Genomic DNA, 19,822 nt, shown 5'->3' on the forward strand with positions numbered 1-19,822 from the left:
AAACATTGATTTGATCTTGAAAGAAAATGTCAATGAGGCTTCCTTAAATTGTTTACAAAAGATAGAAAAAAGAATAAACTCAAAGAAACGAAAACTTGTGCATGTACAGTAGTGATGGTCAACTCCATCTAGCAGCCAACATATCCACTACTTAGTTCATTGTTATCCCACTAGAATAGGGGTCTCCAAACTGCGGCCTGGGGGCCCTTTGCTTTCCTTTATCTGGCCTTTGGTGCACTATTCCTCCTACTGACACCAACTATAGGGGCATAATTGTTGCCACTGACACCAACAATGGAGGGCTATTCCTCCCAGTGATACCAATGATGGGCACCCTAAACCCACAGACCCCAATGATAGAGCACATGTCCTCACACTGACACCAACGATGGGACACTATTCTTCTCACTGACACCAACGATGGGACACTATTCTTCTCACTGACACCAACGATGGGACACTATTCCTCCCACTGACACCAACAATGGTGCAATGGCTTGACAAATTTGCTTGAAATCTAGGAGCCAGCTAATAGTTAGGAGACTATGTTTTTCTTTCGCACATGCGGAATGGCCTGCTTCTGTCGGACCGGCTGTCATACACACGTGCCCAATGGCAGCCAGTTTTTAATGAACTGGCTGATGTTTCCCTGCATTAGACCCATGTGTACTTTGTTTACTTCTTCTGAGAGATATTAAGGGAACACTCTAACCACCATTACCACTTCAGTGATTTAAAGTGTTCATGGTGGTAGGAGTCAGAAACACTGCACATGCTGGGATATTTTACAATTATGTGCTGGGGGCTAGTTGTCTCTCTCAGCGGGGAATGATCATGGGTGTGTGATGGCAATCAGAGCCGTCTGCCCGCTGCATTGGCTTCCCCGACGCGCACTCGCCCCCTAGCCTCCTGCGCGCAACTGTTACGCCAATTCGCGCAGGAGCCGCTGCCTGCCGCAGTACAACTGCGGCGGGTGGTCGTAAAGCGGTTAAAAAATCAATGGAATAAAAAACATCAAAAAATGCCAGTCAACAGTTTTTTTGGGTGTAATTGGCATTTATCAGCGTTTATTGACGTTAAAGCGTTTTTACATTTGAAAAACGCCACTCAAAATCCACTAGTTTTCTTTTTTTTTCACAGCCAGAAACTGCCCCTACCAAAAACTGCTGATAACAGCCTGTGTGTGCATGGACACAGAGGATTACATGCTGGAGTGTTTATTGGCTGCAGAAAAAAACGTCTGACGCCAAAAACAGCCACTGTAAAAATCCTGTGTGCATGAGGCCTAAGTGCTGGTTCACATTTGTGCGATGCGGGAAGGCTGCGAATATGCAGCGTGATCCCGCATCGCATCCGCACCCCTGGCAGTTCACACTGCCATATGCGATATGCAGGAGGTGTCAATTAAAAGTTAACGACACCCCCAGTTGCGATCGCATATCGCAGTGCGATCTGCAAGTTCGCACAGAATCGGATCGCACTAGTGTGAACCACTATGCGATCCGATTCTGCTGCGGATTAAAAAAAGCCTCATGTGCGTGTTTATTGCGGATGCGGTGCGAATTCAGCCATACAAAGTGTATGGCTGAAATTCATACCGCACATGAGAGCGCATGTAATTTAGGAGCAGTGCGCTCCGAATTACATGCGATCTCCGTAATCGCACTAATGTGAACCGGCACTAAGTGTAATTTCTGTACAGCTCAGTCTAGACTGCACAATAAGGCTGTAATATGCTTGACCACACTACGACTTCAGTGTGACCTGACTTTGTACTGCTCTATGCAGGGCTGCTGTTAGAAATCGCGGGGCCCTGTACAGACGACCTGGCAGGGCCCCCCAAGAAAATATTAAAGATATATTTAGCTAAAATTACAGCAAAATCACTATTAGCAGACACAAATATAACATAACTCACATAATTCCTTCTAAATTAAAAAAAAACTATGTTAAATAAAAATGAAGATGAGATGAGAAAAATATACAGGCTGGGCAGTTGGAGCTCAGTGATCAGAGAGACAGAGAGAGAGAAACAAAGTTACAAATAAACTCCTCAGCAGAAATAACATTAGAGCCAGTGCTGGGAGGGGGGCCCACACAAGGGAGGGGGATTAGTGAGGGACAACTGTCTCTTTTTTAACAGATAAAAGCTGATAGCAGGGAGAGGGACAGATCAGATTCAGGTGCTGGAGGAAGATTTCTGTATTTGTTGACCATCACTAACCCCCTCTCTATGTGGGCCCCCCTGTGTGCTTGGGCCCCCTACAAGAGGGCTGGTGGTCCCCCCCTATCAGCGGCCCTGGCTCTATGGTATATGTGGGAACAGTTGTGAATATGATGGCACAGTAAGAACGCAGTACTGTACCGTCCATATATTGCAGTGTATAGAGCATGTAATTGTCATACAGGCTGGGGTGAACGCAGATTGTGTACGGGGCGCCGACTCTGGAGTGACTGTGTGACTGGCAGCAGATGAGACGCGTAGCCAACACAACACTCGTTGACTGTTTGTTAATAGCATGTGTTGCTGAGTCTGTTGTGTCGTCAGATCAGGATAGGCAGATGAGCCTGCAGAGAGAAATCACAGATCGCTTTTCAGTGAGATTATACGCCTTGTGATCAACAGTCAAAACAACTTGTTTAAGGCATTGAGAGCTCGCTCTTAGACTCCAGTCATGTTTCTTGCTTTTAAAGTGGAACTCCGGCTAATCTACAAAATATACAGCTGCAATGCATATAAAGAAGCTGTTTTACCTGATAAAGGATTTGTATTTTTGTCCGGTTAGTCCTGAGAAATACACAGATGCATACATAGTCGCCAGCACACCATGGATCTTGCAAAGCAGTCCGAAAAAACTTTTTTTTGCAAAAGGATCACATCCGGAAAGGTGCAACTTTCGGAGTCACGCAGGACCCCTTCCTCAGGCATGTGATCACATAAATAAATAAAGTGCAGCGCCAAACAATGAACAGAACTAAACCAAGGCAGTTGCCAGCAGATCTAGAAAAAATATCTCTTAACAGATATAAACAAATGAGACATAAGCCATTAAAAATCCATAAAAGCCATATGTAAATGGACAGTCCATCCAAGGTTAAAGGAATGTGAAACCGATAGGGGTAATGATGTGATTACATGCCTGACGAAGGGGTCCTGCACTCCGAAATGTTGCACTTTTCCTGATGTGATAAAAAAGTTTCTTCAGACTGCTTTGCAAGATCCATGGTGTGCTGGCGAATATGTACAATATGTATCTGTGATGGATCCAGTGCCCAGCTGGTGATTGCTGCAGCACCCACAACACATGTGCCTATACCCAGGAAGGTGTGCGATGGGCATGTAGCACTACTCCCTTGGGAGCTGCTGGTTACGGATTCCCCTGGGTTACCCATAGCAACAACATCACGGTTTAGCATTTTCAAAGTGCTTGGCTCAGTCAAGAAACAGTCTAGGGGTTTTGGTTTTTTGTAGTTGCAGCTTGAATAAACTGTGCACAATTTGCTGGGACGCCTAGAAATAACTGAGTGCGGCAAGGCCGCTGCTTCACCTTGTCAATAGCAGTGAAGAAGAATTTAATGGACTTGTATTGCTCTGTGAATCGCTCTTCAGGGCCCAACTAGGCATCCCCTTTATCCCTATTCCTCAGGGTTCTACAAGGCACCCCCTTTACTGTAACTCTCTCTGTGTGAGCTAGCTCCTTGATCCTCTGACTTCACTGGAGTGGTCCCCTTCCTGGGCAGACCCTTTGGCAGGTCCCTTAGTACTCACCGACACTGTTTTTCCCGAGAGACTCTGCCAGCAACTCCACCGTCAGCTACACTGGATCCTCTGCAGCTCAGCTCCACACTTGATCCACTAGGCCGACTGCCTAAGACCACTTTCCTCATACTCAGCAGGAGGAGAGACGAGCCGTCAGCCTCCTCCTGGGACTCCCGCCAAAGGCGCCCTGTCACATGTCCCCCCGGCTTTTATGAGCAATCCCAGGAATGCAAGAACGCCCTCCCACAAAAGCCAATGTGTCACTGGCTGGGTTTCCTCCACTGTCCAACAAGCTCCCTCATTGGACACAGTGGGGACACTCCCTCAGACCCAGTGAATTACACCTGGAGACATGCAACAGGCAACCTAACAAATCAGCTCCCCTGATAAGTAGAAGGAGCAATAGATGCTTTTTCCTAGCACCTACCTAGGAGGGTGCTACAGGCATATAAACTTTTCTGAGAATTACACAGCCTTGCCCAGACAGCAGAGCCAGGCTGGTGACCTGATTATTCTGTTCTGTAGTTAAAGTGCTTATATACCTCAGACATGAAATATGAGCAAAGCATCTCCCTCTATTACAGCCTATTTCACCCTGGGGCGCCTTGAGATTTCTTCAGGGGTGCCTTGGCAAAATGCCTAAAAATTGCCGAAAAATTGTATACAAGCCAGCAAGTAGAACAAGCCGGCCTTTTAGTTACACAAGGTCACAGATTTTTATTGTGCACCATTACAGCCTCCTAGCCGCCATTTTCCTAACAACCAAGGACATCTTCAGTTAATAAGGAGGATAATGGTTGCCTGAATAGCACCCTTGTTTGACCCTTCAATGCCCGTCTCCATCAGCGCTGGGGTCACCTTAGCTAAGTGATGGAGAAGAAAAACTCAGGAAGAAGAGAAACATTGGAATACTAGTCAGTACCAGTGTTATTTGCTTTGGAAGAATAAAATACTTCTAACGTTTGGTTTCCTACATATGTGGATTTTGCTGCATTAAAATGCATTAGAATCGTTTTTTTTACATTTTAGAATGGGGTGCCTCGAGCCTGTCCAGAATTTTAAAGGGTGCCTTTACTGAAAAAAGGTTGAGAAACACTGCTCTATAGTGTGTACTTGTTTCAATCCAGAGCACTAAGTGTCATTTCTGTTTCTTTCCTCTGCTACCAGTATGAGCCACTTCTGACAAGTTTTCCTGACACCAAAAGAAAAATGGTGACAGGGGAGGGAGCTCCAGCTGATTGACAGCCTCAGCTCTGTTCCTGTGTGCTGTGTAAAGGGGGTGTGTCCCTTTCCCTCCAATCAGCTCTCAGCTCTCCTCACTGATGTACCTTCAGCTCTCCGCCCCCTGCTTATCCGAGCTGAGAAATCTTGTCTACTGTCTGCACTTTGAATAAATGTAGGGGAAAGATGGCTGCAGATAAACAAGTAAAACTTATGTAGGAGGATTTGTTTCATTTCTGTTTATCACCTAAGGCCAGTCACTTCACTGATTATATGTAAGGTTTTACAACCACTTTGCCCCCCCCCCCCCTCCGCCCCCCCATGACTTCATATGAGGTTGTGGACTTTGGAGATATCTGAATGATGCCTGCAGCTACGGATATCATCAAGAAATGGTATGTTTGATTTTTTCAGCCAGCAAGCGGCTTCCCTACAATGTAAAAGCCATCCCAGCGGCTTGTTAGCTGCTGGATTGCTTTTACAGGCAGCAGGAAGGGACATTATTACCCCCCCCCCCCCCCACTTCACTCTGCGCCTCTCTGGCACTCTCGTGCAAACGGGAAGCCGGAGATCTGATCCGACGGTGGCACTGGGTTACTACAGAGCTGGCTGAGCTCTATGACCCTGGGAGGCCGGAAGTGACGTCATTATGGCACTTCCAGCTCTGGCAGATGTAAACACTGCCATTTTTTTTCCCACATAGAAAGAAGAGATCAATGTTTTTTTGTTTTTGTTTTTTGACCTCATGCTTTCCAGGGTAGAGAAGATATCTGGGGTCTGATAAACCCCAGATCTCTACATAAGGAGGACCTGTCATGCCTTAATTCTTTCACAAGGGATGATTACATTTCTAAAATAGGAATAAAAGTTATCAAAAATAAATAAAGGGACAGTGTAAAAATTAAAAAAATTAATAATAGAAAAAAATGGTTTTAAAGCACCCCCATCTCCTCGTGTTTGCATTTAGAAGCACACACATACGTAGGTCTCACCCGGGTATTTACTTAGGGCTCCAAAGGAGCAGTGGAACACTGTGGTAGTGTGAAAACTGTGAGTATTAGGCCACATTTAGACTAGCTAGACTAGTTAAAATGCGTTTCCAGTGCCCCTCTTAAGCTGCAATGGTAGTGAATAGGGGTGCCCGCAAAGCAAAGATTATCCAACAAATCGTGAATCTAGAAGCAACGCAAATGTCTCACATCTGCATACAGATGCTGCGTGTCTGTTTGGCATATATGGGGTTAAACAGGCAGTGCAGATGCATCACATTCCCTCCTCATTGCCTGCCAATTGCCTCTGAAAGGCAACCAGCTTTTCAGATTGCTTTTCAGAGGCAATTGGCAGGCAATGAGGAGGGAATGTGATGCATTTTTAGACGCACATTGAAACCTAGCTTAATGTGCTGGGGTTGTTCTTAGAATGCCCTTCACTTACCCAGAATATGCAAAGCAACAGATTCTCCCTATAGATGTGATGACTGTATTCGTTTTCTTTTTTAGGCTTTCTTTCTTCTGTTTTCATCTGGTAATTAAGCCAGCAAATCTGTTGTTTTTCACAGCACAAACTCTCCAGCAGAATGTATCCGTTTACATGGATGAGACAAACCACTTAACACTGGCAGGGGTGATAAAAATGCTCAGCTTTTATTTATTCGTGCAAAACCTTTATTCAAAAAGGGGAAAAAAAAAAAAATGCTGTAACTGATTATAAAGTGTAAGTTGGAGTATGACTTCAGTTTGTTAGTATATCTAAAGCTGCTAATACATTTAACACTCCCCTCCCACCAGACTGACTATGCTGCTGTCTGCTGTGTCTTATTTGCTCAATCCACCAGAGTGGCGTGTCAGTAATACAGGAGGTGCGTTACTGGCCAGATCGCCGGTGAAAAGAGCCAAAGAAAAGAAAAACGATGCAGCCTCCATATCTAATGATTGATAAGCTGCAAGAGAATACATTTTTGGGTTTAATACCGCATGTACCGTATTAATGGTGATAACCCAATTTTCGGCCGATATATCAGTGCATCCCTACTCTATAAACTATTGATCAACCGATATCGTTTTTTCCTTGCTGATACTGATATTTTGGCCAATGCATATCGGTATCGGCCGATATTTTTGTACATTTAAAATTTTTTATTCTTTTTATTTATTTTTTTTTTTTCTTGACAGGTACTCTTGTGGAGGGATCTGCACTTTAAAGCATTCAAAACGCCAAGTTTGGCTGTCATTTTTTAAAATCTGTTGCCGAGTACCCGGAAGTGATGTCACTCATGACATCACTTCTGGGTTTTTGCATGGAGACCCAATCAGAGCCGAATGCGGCTTTGATCGGGTCTTCAGCGGCCATGCAGGCTCGTTGCCCGGGTCTCCCGGTGGCATGGGAGACCCAGGCGAGCCGCAGAAGGCAGCGGGAGGGGGGAGGACGTCCCCTCCCGCTCCTTGTAATGACAGCCGAGTGGCTTCTCAGCCGCATCCGTATCATTACAAGACAGCCGACCGTCGGCTATGGATCCCGGTACCGGGGTGATTCCTCTAGCTGCAGGCATCACTCCGGTGCAGCACTTTCCCCGAAATATCGGCAATATCGGTCACCTCTGGGGCCGATTCTGATAGATTGGGGAAAGTGCATATTAGCCCTCGATATATCAGGTTTGCCAATAATCGGTCGATCCCTACTATAAACGCCCCTGCACGTCCAAGCGTTTATAAACACACCTCTACGCTTTTACTAGTGCCAAGCGTTATTTCTGCCAGGAGGAAAGGCGTCTAGGAGAGATGTGCAAACGTCCAATGAGTATAAGGCCTAAAATTCAGTGTGAAATGACTTGAAATGTGGTGTATTTTCAGCAGTAACACATGTCCTCATCTCTGCAGGGTTCGGCGGACTCCTACACCAGCCGTCCATCCGATTCTGATGTCTCTTTGGAGGAAGACAGAGAGGCGGTTCGCAGGGAAGCAGAGCGGCAGGCCCAGACACAGTTGGAGAAAGCCAAGGTACAGTTGGTGACACGGTGATGGCTGCTGGTCAGGTGTTATACCATTGATGGCGCCTCCTGGTGCCCTGCAGGAAATGAATTTGTAAAACATGTAGCATACGTACCTCTCCATCATTATATAATGCAGGGATCCTCAAACTACGGCTCTCCAGCTGTTGCAGAACTACACATCCCATGAGGCATTGTAAAACTCTGAGATTCACCGACATGACTAGGCATGATGGGAATTTTAGTTCCTGAACAACATGAGGGCCATAGTTTGAAGACCCCTGATATAAAGGATTGGGTTTGTGTGAGGTTCCTGGTCCTCCCAAGGCAGAAAGCTTTAGTTTGCTATGTGTAAGTTCTTATTGTTTGTGGTAAAGGAGTTGTAAAGTCAGAAGGTTTTTTATCTTAATGCATTCTCTGTGTGCAGAAGCCCCCCTAATACTTACCTGAGCTCCCTCTCTTTCCAGCGATATCCACAAGTGTCTCAGCTGTCCAAGATTCTCCCTCCAGATTGGCTAAAACACAGCAGTGGCGCCATTGGCTGCTGCTGCTGTCAATCAAAGTCACCTAGCCAATCAGGGGAGGGGGTGGGGCTCCGTGTCTGAATGGACACATGGAGCTGTGACTCGGCTCAGGTGCCCCCATAGCAAGTTGCTTGCTGTGGGGGCACTTAAAGCGGAGTTCCGGCCTCAAAATCGAAAAAGTCGATTTTGGGCCATCCGCTTGATGAGTGCAACCTGAAAAAGAAATGGATGCTGCCGATTTTTTTTTGCTCACTTACCTTATTATAGAAGAAAATATACTCACCTTCCTTCCACTTCCTCCCTCTGCGGCCGCGGCCCGTGCCGTCTCTTTCGGTTTGCGATGACTCCTGGGAGCTGAACGTCATCGCTCCCAGGAATCAATGCGCCTGCACCGGCCCCGCTCGTCACTTCCGGTGCAGGCGCGGCATTACCTGCTAAACAGCTTCTGGGCATGCCCAGAAACTGTGCAGGGATGCCGCACCTGCACCGGAAATGAGGAGCGGGGCCGGTGCAGTGCATTGTGGTACTCCGACGTCACGGAAGAGGACACAAAGAGGGACGCTGCGGCTTCAGCTGCCCACACCTGAGATGGCAGCGCTGGAGAAGAACTTTTCAAGGTAAGTATTTCTTCTTACAGGTAAGTGCAACCTGGGACAGTTCAGAGGCTATCCATTATGGAATGTACTAGCCCTGACTGTCCCGGGGGTATTTTTAGCTAAAATTGACCCCCGAGGCCGGAACTCCGCTTTAACAGGAGGGAGGGGCCAGGATCACTGGAGAGGGACCCAAGAAGAGGAGAATCCGGGCTGTTCTGTGCAAAACCAACTGCAACAAAGCAGGTAAGTATAATATGTTTGTTATTTTTATAGGAAAAAAAGGAGGAGAATTTACAATCACTTTAAGAGGCAAGATAACTATGGATCTCTGGTCTTTGATTCTGTTATGCCCACTATGGAGCTGAGAGACAGCATGGGTCAGCATTAAGTCACTGAAGTTGCCATGGTGCTGCACTATGACATCAGCCATTTGGCTTGACATGTCAGGTGAGAGCTCCCATAAGCACACAAGCAACTGTGATTGTTGTCATTCAATGCATGTCTTGAATGTAGGGGCTCATTTACACATATGGCAAATACTGCTGCTCCTCTGAAAAGCGATCCGCGATAAGATCACCTTTCCAAGGCACATTACAGACGGTGAGGAGGCAATACGTTGCCTCCTGGATGGGCTTGCTGCATGATCACAGAGACCTGTGTTCCTAAATAGGAGTATTTACAACTGCAGACCGCCGCTCTGTCGCCACAGGGAGTGATCGCGGCAGTCATGGCCACCGGACCCGCTGATTGGCTTCCCCTGTAGGCAATCGGCGCATGCACACTCCCCCCACTAGTGGTCCCGCGAAATGACGTACAGTTACGCGGGACAGAGCCGACTTGCCGCCGTATATGTACTGCTGGCGGTCGGCAAGTGGTGAAGAACGCTGAGCTGAATATTACTTCATCTGACGTAATACAGCGATGTACAATGACAGGTCCTCTTCACAGCCTCTTCCCAGGCGGTGTGGAAGGCAGGGAAGCGCTCTCTCCTGTTGAGACGGCGAGGCCCGGCCGCCATGCTGGTGTATTTGTTTCTGAGATAAGTAAATCTAGGCCTGCGTTGCTATGGGAATCAGGAATCAGGCTTGGTGGCTGCACTATGCGGACAGGCTTTATACAATATTTATTACTTCTGGCAGAGCTGTCACAGCAGAAGCTGAAAAAATACATCAAAGCGCAGTTTTTTATTTTCTGCACATGAAATGTTCTCACTTCAGGTAGCCGAGGCATTCTGTAAAAGGAACACAGATCCTGACTGGGAGACAACTGGTGCACAGCGGGGCAGGAAGCCCAGAGCCAGAGACATAACTCACCGCTGTATATCTGGTAGTCATGTGTCGCCATAGCGATTATCATACAATCCTGTCACCTTAGTCTTCACTTAAAGGCATAATTCACCTTTACCAGAAAACTGCCTATGCAGATAAGAGGCGTCTGTAGATAAAAAAAAAAAAGAAAAAAATCGAACCTGCAGTTCGAGAGTTCAGTCAGATTCGGCATTGCAAAAAATGGCCTGGTCATTAAAGGGGTAAAATCTTCTGGTCCAAAATTGGTTAAAGGGGTTGTAAAGTCTCTAGATTTTTCACCTTAATGCATTCTATGCATTAAGGGGAAAAACCATCTTGGTTGCAGCTGCCCCCCAAACCCCCTCGTTATTCTTGAACCCAAAAATTCCAGCGATGAGCACGAGCCCAGCAGCTCCAGCCGGTGTCGCGGGTCCTCATTGGATAGATTGATACCAGCAGGAGCCTATGCCTGCTGTTGTCAATCAAATCCAGTGACATGAGAGTAGGGGGGCAGGGCCGAATCCTGCTTTCTGTGTCAATGAATAATCTGTATGGCTGAATTCGCACCGCATTCGGACGCAACTCGCACAGGACTCTTTTTGGGTCCGCACCAGAATTGAATCGCATTGGTGTTCACACCTATGCGATCCGATTCATGTCCGAACTGACAGTTCGCACTGCGATATGCGAACTGATCTGGGGGTGATGTAACTTTGGTTTGATACCCCCAGTGATTCGCATATGGCAATGTGAATTGTCTGCGAGTTGAATGCGATGCGGGAACCCGCAGTGGATTCGCAGGGTTCCCACATTGCATATATGTAAACAGGGACTAACAGTGATTATTCTAGGCATGCCCTGACTGTAACTATTTTGGGAAACAGGGAACTAAACACATCAATTTACTGGTTTCACAAAACAGTTACATGCCGGGAATGCTAACTATTACATATGCTTGTGCTCTCAACCAAATCGTCAAATGGCTGGTGTCATAATAGATCACATGTGCAGTACCTTGGCAGTCACAGATCTGAGGCTAAGATGTCCGCTTCCTTGGCTAAAAAGGATAGGAGGGTTTAGTTTTGCTTTAACCACTTGTAAACAAAAAGTACCAGAAAATCCCTGGTCTTCATGTGAAAATCATTTTTTTTTTTTGCTAGAAATTTAGTTAGAACCCCCAAAACATTATATATTTCTTTAAAGCAAAGGCCCTAAATATATAAATAAATAAATAAAGTGGATTTTGAATTAAATAAATAAATTGAATAAATAATAATATAACAAAATATAATAATAATAATAATAATAAATAAAATTAATAAATAATAATAATAATATTATTAAATAATAAGGGCTCTTTCACACAGGCGGACCGTTCAGATCCGCCTGTCCGTTTTTTTGGCGGATCTGAACGGTCCCCCCATGCATCCCTATGGGGCATCGGATGTCAGCGGAGACATGTCCACTGACATCCGATTCGATCCGTCAAATCTGGACAGATGGAAACCCTATTTTCCATCTGTCCAGCGGATTGGATGGGATCGGATGGGAACGGACCAACGGTCCGTTCCCATCCGATTTCCCCCATAGAGATGTATGGGGTACTGACAGCTGTGTCTCCGCACACAGTGCGGAGAACAGCTGTCATCCTACTGCTCAGCGGGGGATCGGCGGATCCATCCCCCGCTGAGGAAAACGGAGTCCGTCCAACGGACGGAGTGTGTGAAAGGGGCCTTAGAGAATAAAGTGGGTTTTGCCATTTTTTATGTCACACGGTATTTGCCCAGCTGTTTTTCAAATGCAATTTTTTGGAAGAAATACACCTTTAATGCAAAACAAACACAATACATAACCCATTTTTTTGGTAAAATTTAAAAGGTGATGCAACGGTGAGTAAATAGATACCAAACACATAATGGTTTAAAATTGCGCACGCCCTCACAACAGAGAAAAACGACATAAATTTTACTATCCATAGGCGACCCTATAAAAGCCTTTACAGGTTACCACTTAGATGTACAGAGGAGGTCTAGTGCTAGAATTACTGTCCATGATCAAATGGCAATACCTCACATGTGTGGGACAATCGCGGTTTGCGTCCTGGGGCGGGGGCATTTTACATTTTTTCCTTTTTTTTTTTTTTTTTCAAGAGCCGGTTCACATAGGGGCGACCCGACTTGCCGGGGCGACCTGTGAAGTCGCGGTGCACATAGCGCACCGCGACCTCGGAGCGACATGCACAGACCTCATATCATTGAAGTCAATGCAGGTCGCTCCAGGTCGACTCAAAGTAGTACAGGACCCTTTTTCTAAGTCGCAGCGACTTGTGTCGCTCCTATTAGAACGGGTCCTGTGCTAATCTATGGCAGGCGACCCACGGCGACTTGTCAGGCGACCAGGTCGCCTGACAAGTCGCCCCAGTGTGAACCGGCTCTTACACTGTTTTACTTTTTATTTATTTATTGTTTTTTGTTTGTTTTTAGATCACTCTGATTGCTGTCACAAGGAATGTAAACATCCCTGTGACAGCAATAGGCAAATGACAGATACTCTTTATGGAGGGATCTGGGTTCTATAAAACCCCAAATCTCTCCTTTGCACTTGAAAGCATTCAAAACACCAAGATCTGTGTTTTTGAATACTTTTGATTTTCAAAAAATGGTGCCTTTAAGATGCTGGTAAACCGGAAGTGATGAGTCATCGCTTCCGGGTTACCATAGCAGAGAGCCGATCAAAGCTGATCTGTCTTTTTTCGGGTCTCTGACTAGCTGGCGGACGTGCCAGCTAGAAGCCTGGGACTCTCAGGGGGACGGGACAGCCTGAGCGAACTGCAGAAGACATCCTCTCCCGCTGCTTGTAACAACACCTGAATGGCTGAGTAGCTGCTTCGGTTGTTGTTACAAGAAAGCGGACTGTTGGCTCTAAAAAATGGTACAGGGGTGATGCCTGCAGCTGGAGGCATCACCCTGGCACAACCACTTGAAGTCAAATGACATACCAGGTACGTTATTTGGCGACAAAAAGATAGAAGCTGACTGGTTGCCATGCACAGCCGCTTCAGATTAGTCTGCTCTGGTTTTCAAAAATCCAACACAATGCATTTGTTTGTAATGGAGTTGAGCAACTCTGCCCAGCACTTGTGGTGTGAATGAGCCCCTAAAATAAAGTCAGTTAAGTAGCAATATAGGAGCTCCTATTACTGCCTTGTTTGGAGGAGACTGTGCCGAATGGTGCCCTGCTACCGGCACGTCCGCCGGCTGGATGGAGTCCCGATGAATGCCGGAAACGGCATCGATCGGGTCTCCGATGACGTAACCCGGAGGCGGCGTCCATGACGTCACTTCCGGGTTAATGTGCTGCAAAAGGCGGCGGATTTGAAAAACGGCTGTATGCAAAAATGCCGTTTTCGGCGTTTTGCATACAGGGAAGTGTAGTGGAGGGGTCTAGGGTCTTTTAGACCCTCGATCCCTCCATAAAGTGTACCTGTCACTACATATTGGTGTCACAAGGGATGTTTACATTGGTTGTGACAGCAATAAAAGTGATCAGATTTTTTTTTTTAAAAAAAACCTGTAATAAAGTTAAAGAAAAAGAAAAAATAAATAGGAAAAAAAAAATTTAGCCGCCCCCGTCACCGTTAGCTCGCGCACAAAAAAAAACGTATACGCAAGTCGAGCCGTGAATGAAATCGCTGTTCAAACCACACATGTGAGGTATCGCCGCGATCGCCAGAGCGTGGGCAATAATTAAGAAAAAAGAGCTACACTCTAACTCTAAACTGGTAACCGTTAAATAAATTTAAAGCGTTGCAGATTGAGATCTCTATTGACCGTAGTTTGTCGCCATCCCACGGGGGGGCGCAATTTTAAACCGTAACATGTTGGGTATCTATTTACTCGGCGTGACATCATCTTTCACAATATACAAAAAAAATGGGCTAACTTTACTGTTTAGTATTTTTTAAATGCAGTGAAATGTGATTTTTCAAATTTTTTCCAAAAAAATGGCGTTTTAAAGACCGCTGCGCAAATACTGTGTGACAAAAAATTTTGCAATGACCGACATTTTATTCTCCAGAGTCTTTGCTAAAAAAATATATATAATGTTTGGGGGTTCTAAGTAGTATGAAAAAATACTGGTTTTAACTTGTAAACAAAAAGTGTCCGAAATAGGGCTGGGGCTTAAGTGGTAAAGCGGAGTTCCGGGCACAGATGTCATTTTTTAATGAACATACCCCTGGGACAGTCAGGGCTAGCACATTCCACAATGGCTAGCCTCTGATCTGTCCTGGTTTGCACTTAACTTTTAGAAGAAATACTTACTTATAAAATTTCTTCCACAGTGTTTCCATCTCTCTTGTGGGCAGCTGAAGCCGGCGCGGTCCTCTTCTGCGTCTTCTTCCGCGTCTTCTTCTCCCAGAATGTGCCTGCACCGGCCCCTCTCGTCACTTCAACGTAGTCCCTGCACTACTTTGGCATGATTTTGATGCGTTTTGAAGTCCAAAGACATTCAAGCCCAGTCAAACTTGCATCAAAATCTCGGTAAAATCATGCGACTTTGAAGTCACACAAGTGTGAAAGGGGCCTTATTCACACTAATGTCAGATTAACCCCTTGCCTTCTGCTCACTAGAGCACTACTGCGGCAAAGTGGCTCGATAACGTCTGACGACGTAGACCTACGTCGCCAGACATTCCCCTTTCTCGGTGGCGCGCGCGCGCGCCGCCGGAGACTCGCTCCTGCTGTATTCAGTCACAGCGGGAGTCGGGCCAGGGGCGGAGCAGCGGCGATCGCCGCTTCTCTTCCACGATCGTCGGGGATCGAGTGTGGAGATCCGCCTGCTTGTGTAAACAGAGCGGGCGGATCTCCTAAGTGACAGGCAGGGTCAGATTGCAGGGTTCAGCATAGCTGAACCTGCGATCTGTCCCTGTGTCACTCAGTCACCTGCCCCCCCCCCCACACGTTAGTAAGCACCAGGTATACATTAACCCCTCCCTCTCCAATAAAATTAACCCCTTCCCTGCCAGTGTCATTTTTACAGTAACAGTGCATATGTATAGCACTGATTACTGTGGTAATGTCACTGGTACCCCCAAAAGTGTGAAAAATGTCAGTCAAGGGTCCGATCTGTCCACCGCAATGTTGCAGTCCCGCAAAAAAAAAAACGCAGATCGCCGCTATTACTCGTTAAAAAAAAAAAACAACAAAAATGACAGAAATCTTTCCCTTAGTTAGTAAACGCAATAACTTTTGCGCAAACCAATCAAAATACGCGTATTGCGATTTTTTTTACCAAACATAGGTAGCAGAAAACAAATTGGCCAAAAATTTTTAAAAAAATTGATTTTTACATTTTTTTTTGGGGGGGGGGGGGGATTTCATATAAAAAAATGTGAAAAATAATGTTATTTTTGCAAAATTGTCGCTATTTTTTTGATCATAGCGCATGATCAAAAAATCGCACAGGTGATCAAACACCACCAAAAGAAAGCTCTGTTTGTGGGAAAAAAAGGATGTAAATTTCGTTTGGGTATGGCGTTGCATGACCGCGCAATTGTCAGTTAAAGTCGCACAGTGCCGAATTGCAAAAAGTGGCCCAGACGTAAGACAGCAAAATCCTCCGGTGGTTAATATAATGAGTATTGCACGTGGCTGTTGTGGATGAGGCCCTGTGTGTGTCATCTGGTGCTTCCCAAAGACAGTATTTATTTCTATGTGCGCCTTGCTGGTTTATATGTCAATCCTGCATAAAGAAAAGAAGCAGCAAAACATCAGCCCAAGCGGCGGCGCAGAGACAGGCCGATGATGTAACCGGCTGTCAGAAGTCTTTCTCTGTGTCACACGTTGATGCTCTCCTGGTTGCTATGGGAATTTGGCTGAGCGCTCGTGTTTAGTGGCACAGACACAGAGCATGTCTAATCTGTAACTACTTGTTTGTTCTATTTGTGGAAGCAATATTCTGTATTCAAGGGGAGGCATTTACTAATTACCGAGTCATTTAAAAGGAAGGTAGTTATTGTGACAGAAAGCTTCCTGTCTCGGTCGGACAGCTGTGAGAGTTTGGCACGCGGATTTGTCAACTTGGCTACAGTTATCAGGGATGGTGGCAGCAAAGCTTTGGTTTAAACTGATACGGGTGAAGTGTGAAGAAACTGGCGAGGCAAACTGAGGCTTGTGGTTCCTTAACCTCTTTCTACACAGCCCCCCCATCCCTTAAACAGAATCTATATTTTACCCCCCCCCCCCCTACTGGGCACTTTCACCCCCTTCCTGCCCAGGCCAATTTTCAGATTTCAGCACTGTCACACTTTGAATGACAATTGCACGGTCATGCAACACTGTACCCAAACGACATTTTAATCATTTTTTTGAGACTGATTGTCCCCGTTCACACTGGGGCGACCTGTGAGGCGACCTGGTCGCCTCACAGGTCGCCGTAGGTCGCCTTCCATAGGGAAGCTGCGGACCCGTTCTAATAGGAGCGACACAAGTCGCTCCGACTTAGAAAAAGGGTCCGGAGCTTCTTTGGGGCGACCCGGAGCGACCGTCATAGACTTCAATGTTATGAAGTCCATGGCGGCCGCTCCGAGGTCGCGGGGCGAGCAGCGCGCCGCGACCTCGGAGGTCGCCCCGGGAAGTAGCGTCGCTGCTATGTGAACGGGGGCCATAGAGCTTTCTTTTATCAGTATTTAGACACCACTGTGTTTTTTATTGTTTGCTAAACAAACAAAAAAAAACAGAAAATTTTGTGAAAAAAAAAAAGTTTTCTTAGATTTTTTATTAAATGTTCTAAATAAGTATTTTTTTTCCTACACTGAGATGCACTGATAGGCTGCACTGATGGGCACTGATAGGCTGCACTGATGGGCACTGATAGGCTGCACTGATGGGCACTGATAGGCAGCACAATTGGGCAATGATAGGCGGCACGGATGGGCACTCATAGGTGGCACGGATGGGCACTGATAGGCTGCACTGATGGGCACTGATAGGCTGCACTGATGGGCTGCACTGATGGGCACTGATGAGGAGGCACTGATAGGCAGCACAATTGGGCACTGATAGGCGGCACAGATGGGCACTCATAGGTGGCACTGATGGGCACTGATAGGCTGCACTGATGGGCCCTGATAGGCTGCACTGATGAGGAGGCACTGATAGGCAGCACAGATGGGCACTCATAGGTGGCACTGATGGCCACTGACAGGCAGCACCGATGGCAGCACAGATTGGCAGCACTTGTGGGCACTTTTGGGGCTGCATTGATAGTTTGGACATTGATGATCAGTACCCTGATTATCAGTGTAGATGCCCCCTGTGTGACAGCTCAGATAAGCTTTATAAATTCAGCAATTTTAATAGCTATAGAGAAGAAAATACTGCAGGTAAACAGGTGCAACTTATGTTGGAAGATTTGTTTAATCTCTGTATCACCTGAGGCCAGTCACTTTTCTGGGTATATGTAGGGGTTTGCAACCACTTTAAAGCCCACCCTTTTGCTGTCACACATATGATTTACTTGGACAGCAATAGGTTAAAGGGTATTCAGAGCTCAGTCACACATAGTGCAGTGATTGGCGTTTTTTTCGGAGCTGGATAAACACCAATCACTACTATGGCATAGTTGTGATCTATGTGCCCCATTTGCACTGCGACACAGTCCAGAGGCGCGGTGCTGCGTGGAGACATGTAGCATTTTACTGTCACCACATAGCAATGCAGAACACCATTCTGCTGTGTGGAGACGTGAATGAAGTGTCACTTTGGCCAGTTCAAATAAAGGTTGAAAAAAAAAGTGTGAAATGAGCGTCACACCACCATTCACTGTGACTCATTGCATCCAAAAACTGACCGCTACCTGCACACTAAAATGGGGCATTTAGCACACTGGTAGTGTGAACAATCCCTTAAATCCAAGAACTTATAGGTAAGATATTACAGCTGACCCCATCCTTAGATGTGGGGGCTGCATTCGTTTTCTTTTCTTCAAGCACACTTGAATTGAGCATATAAGTCATGAATAATGTAATGATGATCATGTCATACTTGCCAACTGTCCCATTTTTGCAGGGACAGTCCTGGCAAATATGAGCCTGTTCCGGGTAATTTACATTATCCCGTCAAGCGCCCGTTAATTGGGCTGCCCGTAAATGCCCGTTACGGGCAGCCGGGGTCAGTAAAAAAAAATGGTTGCGGGCTGACATCGTGATGGCGCATGCACCGCTCCGACGCCTGCTGGGCTCAGGAAAGCTCGTACAAGCTCGGTCGGGCGGGCACATGCGCAGTTACGTAATGGCGCCGCCTGGTGCCATTAAAACCTAATTATACCAGATAGTATAATTAGGTTTTATCGTACTTATTTACACCTTGCACTTTATTTATATTTACATATTCCATTTTTTGTATGGTCACACCTGAGCAGATGTCACACTTTAGAATTGCAGGGAATTGTGATGAGAATTTTAAACTTTAGGCAGAAGAAGTGCAGCTGAATGGGAGAATTATTCCAACTCTGCTACTTTGGCCTTAAAGCGGAGTTCCACCCTCATTTTATACTTACCTCCATCTTCTCGCTCCGGGTCACCTGAAAAACAAATGGCTAATCGCATTTTTTTTTTTTTTTTTACTTACCTTGTAGCGAAGAAAATATACTTACCTTACTTCCTTCTTCCTCCCTCGGCGGCCGCGGCCCGTCGTCACTTCCTGGCTCTGCAATGATTCCTGGGAGCTGAACGTCATCGCTCCCAGGAATCATTGCGCCTGCACCGGCCCCGACGTCAGTTCCGGGGCGCGCGCGTCATCCCCTTCTAAACAGCTTCTGGGCATGCCCAGAAGCTGTGGAGGGATGACGCGCGCGCACTGGAAGTGACGGCGGGGCCGGCGCAGAGCATCGTGGGACCAAAGAAGGCGGAAGAAGACGCCGAAGAGGACGCACTGGCTTCAAGCTGCCCACATCTGAGATGGCAGCGCCGGACAAGACGTTTGCAAGGTAAGTATTTGTCCTAACAGGTAAGTGCAACCCGGGACAGATCAGAGGCTAGCCATTGTGGAATGCACTAGCCCTGACTGTCCCAGGGGTATTTTTAAAAAAAAAAAAAATTCCAGGGTGGAACTCCGCTTTAAGTTAGAAATTCCCTTTTCAATTTCCTGTAATTCTCTCTTTATTGAGTAGACCCTATAATCTGATCATAAGTAGGCGGAGATTAATTATGTGGAGTGGGTGGAGCATTATGTGGAGTGGGTGGAGCTTCAGGGAAGTGGGTGGGGTAAGTAATTGATAACTGTGCTGCAAAGTGTCCCTGGAAATTTTTTTCAAATGTTGGCAACTATGTCATGGACACAATTTTTTGCAGTTGGTCTCACCTACGAGTAAGATATTTAGCCTTGTTTTTATGGACATATAGGTTTGTCTGACTTTTAAATGAATTTTGTAATAAAACTATTTTATTT

At 46.1% G+C, this 19,822-nt stretch overlaps 1 protein-coding gene across 15 annotated transcripts in view; it reads left to right on the forward strand.

Moving 5' to 3' along the window:
• CACNB2 (calcium voltage-gated channel auxiliary subunit beta 2) overlaps positions 1 to 19,822 on the forward strand; it is a 519,021-nt gene that overhangs the window by 370,362 nt on the left and 128,837 nt on the right. For all 15 annotated transcript variants that reach the window (XM_082259433.1, XM_082259437.1, XM_082259426.1 and 12 more), the window contains one exon: positions 7,858 to 7,977. In XM_082259433.1, the coding sequence (XP_082115559.1) occupies positions 7,858 to 7,977 (120 nt within the window). The remainder of the gene's footprint in view (positions 1 to 7,857; positions 7,978 to 19,822) is intronic.

This window comes from Pelophylax lessonae (assembly GCF_965119305.1).
Source record: "Pelophylax lessonae genome assembly, chromosome: 5".
Lineage (NCBI taxonomy): Eukaryota > Metazoa > Chordata > Amphibia > Anura > Ranidae > Pelophylax > Pelophylax lessonae.